The sequence below is a fragment of the Etheostoma cragini genome, chromosome 12, assembly GCF_013103735.1.
Source record: "Etheostoma cragini isolate CJK2018 chromosome 12, CSU_Ecrag_1.0, whole genome shotgun sequence".
Classification (NCBI taxonomy): Eukaryota; Metazoa; Chordata; class Actinopteri; order Perciformes; family Percidae; genus Etheostoma; species Etheostoma cragini.
The window spans coordinates 8,655,597-8,667,639 of record NC_048418.1 but is presented as its reverse complement, the minus strand read 5'-3'; the positions used below and the strand labels follow the sequence as shown (position 1 = coordinate 8,667,639).

The window sequence follows — 12,043 nt, the reverse complement described above, 5'->3', positions numbered from 1 at the left end:
CGGTCTGAACAATCACATGTCAGCACTGCAACGCTGTCTCCTGGAAAGTACTTTTATATAATTAGTTGTTTCCTGGCAGCCTTCTTTCAAGTGTCATGTGATCCTTTGTTGATACAACCATATTGATAAGTTGTTTTAATGCCAATTCAATAAAAAGTATTTTAATCACTTCATATCTCAGCACATTGTCCATCACTTACGGCACGTTGAGCCTTCAGTCCAGTTTCCAGACATGCAAGTGATGCTATCTTTGGTTCCTCCTCCCTCTACAGAATATCCATCTTCACATTCATACTGCACTTCTGAATCTGCAGCAAACAACTCCTGGTATTCCTGATGGATGATGACTGCATGGGGGATTTTAGGGGGCTCCCCACATGTCTCAATACTTTCTGTGAAAATAAGCACATTTGTCATAAAAACATTGATATTTTGGTCACTTAGTTTAACAACTTGCTCGTACAAAACATTCTACTCACTCTCACAGACCGGCACAGAGGTCCATGTTCCATTAGAACATATGGCTGTAGCATCCCGGTTTTTGGATTCATACCCTTTGTCACATGTTATATAGATTGATAGATTGTTATCATACCAACCTTTTGGGCTTTTTTTGTATTTTGCATTAGGTATATCTATTGGAATGCAGGTCTTTTCATCTGAGTGGTAAAAAGAAACACAAAAAAAATTATTTTTCACCATGGTGTCTCTGAAATTCTTTTAATTTTGAGGATGACAATTCAAATGACAAAATGATTATTTGCATGAAAATTATCTTTAGGGAATTATTTCGGCTGTCATGTCTTCCATCTTTACATATATTCTATGGTTACAGCTCAGCGAAAGATCCCTGTAAATGTTAACATGGAACTCCTCTGACCTCCAGTTATGTACAGGGGAACTTCAGGACTTTACTGTTGTAATGGAAACTACAGTGTAATGTTGGTTTTTCAGTAAACACACAAGTGGGATTTTCATTTTATCAAGTATGATAAGATTAATTGGGTGCTTGTTACAAAAATCTGATATAATAGTTTCATTTATTTTTCAATCTTAATTAAAACTATAAACTATGAACAGAATCAGAAATATAATTGAAATGTAACTTTCACTACAATGTCATACAGTGACAGACAGAAAGATGACTTTTGTTGTATTAAAACATTGAGCAAATATTAAAAAAAAAAAGTTTTCTATAAGGTATTGAAATTAAAATAAGGCATGAAAGGTGACACACCTTAGTTAGCGCTAAAAACACTTCTGATTTTAGGGGGCTCCCCACATGCCTCGATAGTTTCTGCAACCATGTTCCATTTGTGCATATGGCTGTAGCATCTCCGCCTTTGAGTTTATGTCCATTGTCACATCTTACTCAGGATAGTTATTTGTTCTCATATCAACCTTTTGTAATGTGCATTTATTCACTTTGGGAAATCCCGCTCTATAAGGCACACCTAAGCTTATATACTATATATACTATACTAATACTATAAATCCTGTCCGTTTCTTTTACAGTTTGAGAGCGAATTGCTCCACAATATGAATGCGGTTTGTTTATCACTTTTATTTAGTTGGTAACCAAGGTTGTATTATCACAATATAACACTTGATGATATACACATACAGAAATGTGTTCCGTCATTCTTCTGCATCCTCTACTCTTGAACAATTTGTGACATTGACCTTAAGTCATTGTCATCTTAAATACATTTTACCGCCCGTATGTGAGACCACTTAATTGAAATATTACTTGCAAATGCTAAAGCTGTAGATATTTTTATTTTTCTGACAACTTTTACAAAATTTCTTTAACTTAGACTTCAACAGTGAAATATGAAGTGGTATATTACGTGTCATTATTCTTTCAAAGGTTTTAAGACTATAGTGATTTGATCAATTGAAAAGCTGACTAGAGCCATGCCAGCAGCTAAGAGCTGTAGCAACCATGGGTAGAAAAGAAAAGAATAGAGGAGCACTTACCTATACATTGTGGTTCATGAGACCATCCACCATTTTGACATGTGCTTGTTACCCACCAACCTTTCACTGTTGGTTTACGTCCATCATTGCAGGTATAGGTCAGCTTTGTTCCATGAGAATAAGTCTCTTGCTTTGGGGCAAAGAAACCACCATCCAGCCTGGGAGCACTACAGGACTGTGTTGCACTTTGGCCTAAAATACAATGATAGAATTACTCTAGAGTGTTAGTTTTTAACCAATTCAAATTGTTGTATGTGAAATTATTCAATATCCTCACCATAAAGTGGTGCAGGAAACCAAATCAGAAGAACCAATCCAAGATATCTGATGGACATTTTGTCAGAAATGAAATCCTCCAACGACAAAGCTGACGGTCCAGATCCGAGCCAGTTTTATATTGTTGAGGGCATTGCCCCGAAATGTTTGTTGAGTAAACACTCTGGCATCATGCACTTGCACTGGAGCCCCAAAAAAAAGTCCTCGGATTTTGATTTTTTTTTGTTGCAATTAATTAAGAAATGAAGCAAACATTATTTAGTCAGTTTAATGTTCAATGTTGCTACTTGTTATCATATTATGCCAATGAACAAATTAAATAATTTCCATTATGTACTTCAAGGATATGCAGATTTTTGGATTAATTGTATTTAACATGTTAATTATTCTGGGAAAGGCTTGTGACAATGATTTATTTGTCTCTTTAGAGTAAAACAACCAGATACCCTCCAGTGTGTGTGTTGTTTAGCTATGAAAGCCTGTGCTGCTATAATCTAACATGAGCCTGGTTTATGCAATTATAAAGCAAATAATGTCCTTGAATGAAATTGGGCCAGTAAGTGGCGCAGTTGCCAGGGCTTAATTTTTATCCAAATCCGCCCCTTGATTCTTTAACAAACAATCGTGAATTGTGCCGCCAGATCAGTATTGATGAGGCCGACCGGTAGCGTTTCACAAAAACATGGCTTCAGGTACTAACGTGCCAGACAAACTCCAACGATTCCTGGACAGTTGTATTGTCTTTTTTGAAAATCTTTTAGTTATGACATCATTGTAAAGCTTTGAAGCACACAACGGTCTTTGAGTGTCTGTCTGTCCATGTTTCTGCATACTTTGCAGTAATGGTGTCTCATGTATATGAATATAAGAACTAATGCTTACTGACGTATCCATGTTTAGTTCTACGCTTTGTAGATAAAGTTATACAAATATCTTTGTTAAGATTTCTCTGGGGAACATTTTATTCACACTACTGTTGATATATTAACTTTATTTAAAAGTACAGATCATGTTATTAATACATCCAGAGTTCTGATTGATCCAAATGAAAACGCAGTAATGTTTTGGCTATTGTTTTCTGGTGAAGGAATTTAGAAGTGTCCAACTTGGCTTTGCTTGTCAGTCGAGCAGCGATTCGTCATTTGCTTTACGAGCAAACTCCCTGGTTTCAACACAGACAGAGAGCAAAAGTGCTATCAACATTGACAATACAAAACGATAACAAAAATGATAATGATATTATATTTAATGTTTGATTAATAAATCAAAGAATAGCACTCACCCGTTGATGGTCATCATAATGACAACCTACAAAGTAGTCCAATGACAGCATTGAATAATTAATGAATAATGAATTCATTCAAACAGACTTTTATTAGTGAAGTCCGATTCAGATTTTGATCTAAATCACTTTAGACTCTAAAAATGCTGAAACTCAAAGCATTGTGGCAGATTAAAATGTAAAGATCTGACTTGTCTACTTACACTGGGTATAAATCAATTCTCCACTGATGCACTTAACACGACTGCTGTAAGCACGCCAAATACACCGAATGTACTTGGTTTCTCCTTCAGTTACATATTCAACTCCAGATAGTTTAACACCGTCCACAGGATTTTGAGCAAGATCCATGGTACAGTATGCCTCTGCACAAAATAAACAGAAAGAAAAATGTATGGTGAATTATTTGAGTACATATTTGACAGACTTTTAGAATGACAATGGTATTACTGACTTGTTTGTACCTTGGCAGATGGGTAGTTGTGACCAGCTGCCTTCACTGTGACACCTCACGATGTCTGGACCCACTCGTTTATAAAAGGAATTGCATTGGTATTTCAAAAACATTGGATCGTCTTTCACAACATCACCGTTTGGTACGATTGGGTACGCTCCACAGTGGTTGACTGAAATTTAAAAAAGGTATTATTTAACAATGTCACAGTATCTTAAAGTGCTAATATTATTCTCATTTTCAGGTCCATATTTGTGTTTGGAGGTTATATCAGAATAGGTTTACATGGTTTAATTTTCAAAAAACATCATCATTTAGTTGTACTACATATTGCTGCAGCTCCTCTGTTCACCCTGTGTGTTGAGCTCTCTGTTTTAGCAACAGAGTAAGGCATCTCACTTCTGTATTTTTTCCTCTTTGTTGGGAGTTGCACATGCGCAGTAGCTCGGTAAGACTAACCAGTCGGAAGCAGAGTATGAGGGCAAGCCCGGCTAACATCTAGGCAAGTATTATAACATGTGTTACAAAGTGACGCATGGCCATGCGTCACACAGCAGCAACTAATAACTAAAAATAAAATACACATTGTGCAATCAGCCTTTTATTTTGTTTATCTAAAATCTTAGCTTTAATTGAATCCTAGTTTTATCCCTGTTGTGGTCTCTGTCACCATGACGTTATCGGCTGCTTCTTTTACCTCAGCAATGAGTTTCACAGGAAAAGGTCCTAGGGTGCGGCTCACAGAATAAACAAACTATTTGACTGCATCCCACCCTCTCCAGTGCATGCACTCCAACCAATCATTGCCAGTCATTAGTGCAGTGATAAAGACACGATCCCTCATGGGGTCCCAGCCACAGACACTGCCAATTACAGTTGTTGGCAATAGCAAACTCCGGCACCAGCCATTTGCGGTGGGTCACCAGCCTTTAGAAGGTTTTCAAGCAGGTAATGTGCATTAAAAGGCACTGCACAGTTTATATCCTCAACGTTTCACTTCCGCGATTGCTCCGGTACTACAGGAAATGCCGCCAGATGTTTGTCGATGTCCGTTACCTTCCGCTTTCTTTGTGTTGGAATTTCAAACTCTGGTGGATTTAGGAGGACTATGGTTAACCGCTCCTCAGATCTCAGCCTAGTGAATACAGACAGGTGGCACCTTGTATGGCATCTTTGGCCACAGTGTATGACTGTGTATTGTTTTTGTACTATGTTAAACTGCTTTGAGTAGTTGTTAAGACTAGAAAAGTGCGAAATAAAAAATAGTCAATTCATATATACATAGGGGGCTTCCCCAAAAAAAGACTTATAACCAAATCCAGCAACTGCAATATTTGAGGTAGCATTTGGAAAACTTTACTGTCATGTGCTCAGGATGATGAGTTTTCCTTTTCTTCATTGTCAGAACAGAAACTAATGTTACAGTGCTGTTAGGGTACTTAAGTTTCTCTTGCTTTAGATCTCTTCTCCTGGCTTCATTAAAAAGTATTTTAAAGTCTGGCAGCCTCCTCCTTTGAACATGAATTTCTATCCAAGCAACAGTAGGTCTTTTTGGTTATCACCATTTATTTATATATTTTTTATCTTGTGTTATGCATTTTAATACAGTTGGTGTTTGTATGACCACTTATACAATGTTGTTTATGTATGTTTCTATTACATGTGTTATTCTATGTTCTTTGGGTATTTGTATTTCCCTTTAAAAAAAAAATCTCAATAAAAAGATCTGAATACCCTAAGGGCTTCAAAGAGGGTACCCTCAAAGGTGAGCGAAGGTTGTTACATATACCCTAGCTATCCCAAAACCACTCAGTAAGGCTGTACTGAATTGATGCAGATTGCTTTTAAATGCCCAGTGGCTATAAATTCATTTTTTCATTCCAGTAACTAGTCAGCTAGATAATAAATATTTAAAATGTTACACCAACTTAAGACATAGACCTAGTCTAATACATGTGATGCAATGAATGTGAATGATTTACCTGTTGTGAACGAAGATATACTGCCTTTCTCATTCGAGCCAGAGATGGGAGACAATCCTGTAAGATACAGAGCAGGTAAAGGGATTCATACTGTAGAGAAGACACACCCGTAAGTTTCACTTTTGGATGTTCTTTGGCATCCATTACTCTCTAATACACAGTAGAACTTTTTTTTTATTAGAAAATGCAAATTGTAAAGTAAATCTAAATGTCCTACCTCGACCTGCAGGTTGTATCCCACTGCCGGGCGTAACTCCACCATCTCTAGTACCTAAATGGGTTCCTCTTTCTAAGTGGAAACAAAACAACAAGTTAGATACACATATAGATGTTCTATGGAGATATTTTATCAACATATTTACTGATTCAGTGGTAGGTTGGCCCAAGTGGCTAGGAAAGTGGTAGGTAGGAAGACTCAGACATTGTATGTTTCTAGAGGTGATTATTTATTTCCAGTGGTCTGCAGTACACAGATAATCAAATAATCAAAACTTAAAAGACCATTACACATTCAACTAGCAGCAACACTGAAAACAGGCATGTGTTCCTTGCAGCACAGCCTAACCTCCCTGTTTCCTCAAGAGCAAAAATCCCACTGTTTATATAGGGTTGTCCATTCACACCCCACTGCTTCAGTCCATCTCATCCTAAAGCAGGTTGATCTACTCCATAACATTAATACCTAGCAATCTCTTAACCTATGGAACTTGGTTACCATTTCCCTCCTATCCTACTGACAATAAAACAGGTCAGGGTTATTCATACCTTTTTTATATAATAACCACAAACAACCAAAGTAAACATTCCTATACACAAGAAAACCCTGTAATTTGGTTTGGCCCGGTGATGTCATCCTTGACCACCCTTTTCCTATAAATCAGGAAATGCTTAGGCTAGCCCCTCCCCAGACAATTGTCTTGCATGGTGGAACTGAACAAACGAACAAACAATTCTAAGTATCAACACAGGGAAACCTTTAAACCATTTTTAAACTTGATGCCTAATAAAAATGGAACTGAAACTAACATATAACTGTGTGTCTACTTACTATAACTAATGACCTGTAAGGGACAAGTGGTGAACAAACCAACTACATCACAGATTCATATATAGTACAGGTTAATAAGCTGTATTAATAACCTTAATGTACCTCCATGTCCCATCTCTGGTCTGGTTCCTCTGACTGACAGGAAGGACATTATGGCAACTGCCCACTACAGGATACTTAATTGTACACTTTTGATTTACATTTTTGGTTTTTATTGGATAATTGGTTAACAACAGATACCAGACACCCTCCAATTTGGGGTGGCAGTAGCCCAGTCCGTAGGGAGTTGGGTTGGGAACTGGTTCAAGTATGGACCAAAAACAGTACGGAGTGTGGATTGGTGGCTGGAGAGATGCCACTTCACCTCCTGGGCACTGCCAGGTGCTCTTGAGCAAGGCACCGTACCCAGTTCAGCTGGCAGCCCACTCACTCTGACATCTCTCCATTAGTGCATGTACAGATTCTGAGCATGTGTGTGTGTGTGTAGTTCAGGACTGCATATGATAACTAACAAAAAAAGTGTGGACACAGAGTGTAAATTGTAATTTAGCCTATCAAGTATCAGTCTTACTACATCCCAATGCACGTTGTTCTGGTGAGTGGAGATATCCAAAACTTGACAGGCCTGCCATGCCTAATTATGGGTTCTAAACTCTGACCATGTCTGCTCGGGGGTTTAGCTAATGCGGAAATTTCACTTTTGCATTTATTAAAAGTATTTGAATCACTTCATATCTCTGCACATTGTCCATCACTTACGGCACTTTGGGCCTTCAGTCCAGTTTCCAGACATGCAAGTGATGCTATCTTTGGTTCCTCCTCCCTCTACAGAATATCCATCTTCACATTCATACTGCACTTCTGAATCTGCAGCAAACAACTCTTGGTATTCCTGATGGATGATGACTGCATGGGGGATTTTAGGGGGCTCCCCACATGTCTCGATACTTCCTGTGAAAATAAGCACATTTGTCAGAAAAACATTGATATTCTGGTCACTTAGTTTAACAACTTGCTCGTACAAAACAATCTACTCACTCTCACAGACCGGCACAGAGGTCCATGTTCCATTTGAACATATGGCTGTAGCATCCCGGTTTTTGGATTCATACCCTTTGTCACACTTTATGTAGATTGATTGTTTGTTATCATACAAACCTTTTGGGCTTTTTTTATATTTTCCATTAGGTATATCTAGTGGAATGCAGGCTTGTTCATCTGAGGGGTAAAAAGAAACAAAACACATTTTTCACCATGGTGTCTCTGAAATTCTTTTCATTTTGAGAATGACAGTTCAAATTACAAAATGAGTATATGCATGAACATTATCTTTAGGGACTTATTTCGTCTGTCATGTCTTCCATCTTTACATATATTCTATGGTTACAGCTCAGTGAAAGATCCCTGTAAATGTTAACATGGAACTCCTCTGACCTCCAGTTATGTACAGGTGAACTTCAGGACTTTACTGTTGTAATGGAAACTACAGTGTAATGTTGGTTTTTCAGTAAACACACAAGTGGAATTTTCACTTTATCAAGTATGATAGGATTAATTGGATGCTTGATACAAAAATATGATGTAAAAGTTCAATTTGTTTTTCAATCTTAAATAAAACTATGAACAATGAAAAGTATCAGAAATATAATAATTGAAATGTAATTTTCACTACAATGTCATACAGTGACAGAAAGATGACTTTTGTAGTATTTAAACACTGAACAAATACAAAAAACATATAGTTTTCTATGAAGTATTAAAATGAAAATAAAGCATGAAAGGTGAGATACGGTTAACGCTAAAAACACTCCTGCAGGCTTTCAGCATCTCATTCAAATACACCAGGAGGGATGTTGTAGAACACTTACCTATACACTGTGGTGTATGCGACCATGTGCCATTTTGACATATGATTGTTGCCCACCAACCTTCCACTGCCGGTTTACGCCCGTTATCACAGCCATACATGAGGTTGGCTTCATGAGAATACGTGGTGTGTTTCGGGACCAAATAACCATCATCAAGAATCGGAGCATCACACGAATGACCTGCACTTTGTGCTGAAACAGTGATAAGTTAGAGAGCACTATAAGTACACGCTTTAAAAAAAGAAATTAACAAAACACAGGATATATAATTGAATGTTCTTACCATGCAGTCCTTCTGGGAACCAAACCAAAAGAACAAATCCAAGATATCTCACACACATTTTGTCAAGAATTAAAATATTGAAGCAGAGCGAGTTGCCAAGTTCCCATCTGAGCCAGTTAAAAATTGTGTAATGCAATTCCCCCGAAAAGTAAAGAATCATGGAGTGAACTTTAACCCTGACATCGCGCTGTTGCTCTGAAGCAAACACACAATAATAAGCACCAAGCATATACATTACAAACACATGTACGAATTGATCTGAGAGATATACATGTGAGATATAAGAATACTTCCTCCACTTTCCAAAAGTGATTAAAATATGACTGAGTTTGTTATGATTATGTCATAGTAAGTCAGATGTACGACACACAAAGTAATATTACCAGTACCTAATTATGTTTCCCTTGATTTTAAGAAAGTATATTAGTAGTCCTAATTATGATATTATCTCCATATTGGGATATCAACAACACTTTAATCTGATTACAAAGACAGCATTGGGACAATTTTTGCTTTCCTGATTAAAGACAATACTATACATTTGGTGCATAAAGGCTTTCATTTTGTATATTTTATATATTGTAACGTTCCAGGAAATGATGCTGCATTCTGCTGTGTCTATTCCATGTTTGTTTACACAGAATAGCCCCCGCAACATTGATTAATTTGTTTAAAGTCCACATTTCAAAAGAATTTCCCAGACTGCTATTTCTTAATGATAACCTCGGATCACCGCAGAGTCAGGCCAAAGTAAGTCAGCAGGGAGACATGGACATACAGTGACTCAGGAAAGATCTATGAACTCGAAGTTAGAGTGTTTGTGTGTAAGAGAAAGAGAGTAAGTATGTGTGTGTGTATAAAATACTGATTATTATTGAAGTTGGGTTGTATCAATTCAGAATTTATTTTTGTATTTGTTCACAAATGTATTGTCATACATGTGTGAACACCATACTCACAAATCATTATACATGTTCATAAATCTCTTACTTGTTATCAAGAAACATGCAATTGTCACATTGACTAATTTATCTTCATTGCTAAAGACACAGTCACAAACGTAAAAGCAACGTTTGTTTTACATAATAAATGTTACGTAGTTGTTTTTGAAGGGTTCTCACACTGTGATCTGCCTGCTTGTGACACACCTTTACTATAACCGGAGTCATATTTTAACGGTTTATAATTTGTAAAGCTGCAGACAGATACAGTAACACAGCAGCACTGCTAAAGGACCACATATATTATACTTAACAGCCGAGGCCAAGAAATCTTTCTCTGACTTGTGACTATAAAATGCTCAGTTTTAGGTTTCAGTTTTGACATTCTCAGCATGTTCTACTGAGTAAGTCGTGCTTTTGTGCAATACTATGGCTTCAATTCTAAGCTTTGACATTTCCTGTGGCACTGCCAGGATCGCTCAACAAATGAGTCAATTTGTGTTCCAGGACATCATCAATATCTGGCAGAACAAATTCCTGACCTAAAAAGAGTACTGCATCTCTGCTGAGGGTGACTTCAAAAAGTGAAGCCGGCAGGGCCAAACAGTTGGATCTTATAAAAGAGGACTGAGTTCTGGATACAATTTGTCCTTGTCGGTGTGTGAGTCCCATAGGGCTCCAGAGGTCAGTATTGATTTGCTTCTCCAGTATCTGCTTTACCAATATTGTCCTTTCTATTGTTTTTTCTTTCGTTCATCATCCGTCTAGTCGCACTATGGCTTCCTTCGTTCTAGATTTTCTTCTCATAACAATGCAGCAAATTGAAAACACGTCAGCTGAAGGCTATAATAAATACACTTTTTTCAGTAGGGAATAAAGACCTTGACATAACTAATGCATTTGTCTAGTTCAGTCCATCATATGCTTGTCATTTTCGAGATATTGAGATTTAAGATTATCTTAAATCTTTCATTTTATTTTGTTCCTTTTATTGTGCACATTGCCTCCAGACATTTCTGCCTGTTTCAGCCTTGGAAGAAGCTACTTAATCACCCATTGTGTGGACTGAGCAGTGCTGATAAAGCACTCATTAGTCTTCATTTAAGAAACATCTCCTACAGACTTCATCTGCCAAGACAGCTGGAAAAATTACTAAGAACGTAGCCAGGCTACCCAATCAGGTTTTGCTACAAAAGCCTTGCAGCCAGCCTGCATTTCATGACCAAGACATGATAGAGTACATGCTGCAATACAGCAAGACTTAATGTATCTAAAGTTCATCCTGACCTTGCAGCAAAAAGCTGTGAACCAAACTTAACTGACAAGTTATTTTGTTTTTATAGGCTCTAAAACGCTGTTATCCTTCACTAATCTTTCAGCAGCAGAATATGCACTGGCTGTGAATTGAGTTGCAAATACATTCTGTGGTACTTAAAGTAGTGGGCAACCCTCCTATTATTAATTAGATGCCGCATATAAAAATCGGCTCTTGAAAATTCATGTAACGTTTAGTTAAATCGGATTATCTGGTACCAGTTCCCTCTTTATACATCGAGTAGATATGGAGCAACATTAGCATTCATACGGAGTTGTATTTCTGACCACCTGGCAATGTAAAGTAATGTACTTTACTGGTGCCAATTCCCCATCAAATTTACATACAATAAAATTACTAAAACAAAGATGACACAGAAAAACTAGAATTGTTTGGGTCCCCTAGCCTAGACTCTAGGTCCCAGGCACAGTTGCTTGCCACGTTGGTAACCCAGCCTTGTTTCCTTTCTCCTAAAGGGACTGCTCTTTCTCAAGTCACCCTTAAACATTATCATTCCCATTCATTAAAATAAAACCTAAACAGGAGACAACCTGCGATCACACCAGCAGCAATCCCAGATCTCTCTCACTCACACACAGACACACACACACTTC

At 37.5% G+C, this 12,043-nt stretch overlaps 2 protein-coding genes across 2 annotated transcripts in view; both read right to left on the bottom strand.

Moving 5' to 3' along the window:
* Window positions 1-2,424, bottom strand: part of LOC117954707 (complement factor H-like) — a 9,913-nt gene extending 7,489 nt beyond the window's left edge. The window contains exons 1-2 of the mRNA XM_034888664.1: window positions 2,258-2,424; window positions 1,981-2,172 (exon numbers count right to left, since the gene is read on the bottom strand). Of these exons, the coding sequence (XP_034744555.1) occupies window positions 1,981-2,172; window positions 2,258-2,315 (250 nt within the window). The 5' untranslated portion in view covers window positions 2,316-2,424. The remainder of the gene's footprint in view (window positions 1-1,980; window positions 2,173-2,257) is intronic.
* Window positions 2,425-3,287: 863 nt separating this feature from the next.
* On the bottom strand, window positions 3,288-11,998 carry LOC117954709 (coagulation factor XIII B chain-like). The gene is made up of 10 exons (XM_034888667.1): window positions 11,993-11,998; window positions 8,891-9,082; window positions 8,061-8,240; window positions 7,782-7,973; window positions 6,192-6,263; window positions 5,975-6,031; window positions 4,003-4,164; window positions 3,742-3,903; window positions 3,539-3,564; window positions 3,288-3,418 (listed from the first exon to the last, which is right to left on the bottom strand). The coding sequence occupies exons 2-10, from the start codon at window positions 8,988-8,990 to the stop codon at window positions 3,404-3,406; spliced, it is 966 nt and encodes a 321-aa protein (XP_034744558.1). The 5' UTR covers window positions 8,991-9,082; window positions 11,993-11,998; the 3' UTR covers window positions 3,288-3,403.
* Between the last annotated feature and the right edge of the window lie 45 nt (window positions 11,999-12,043).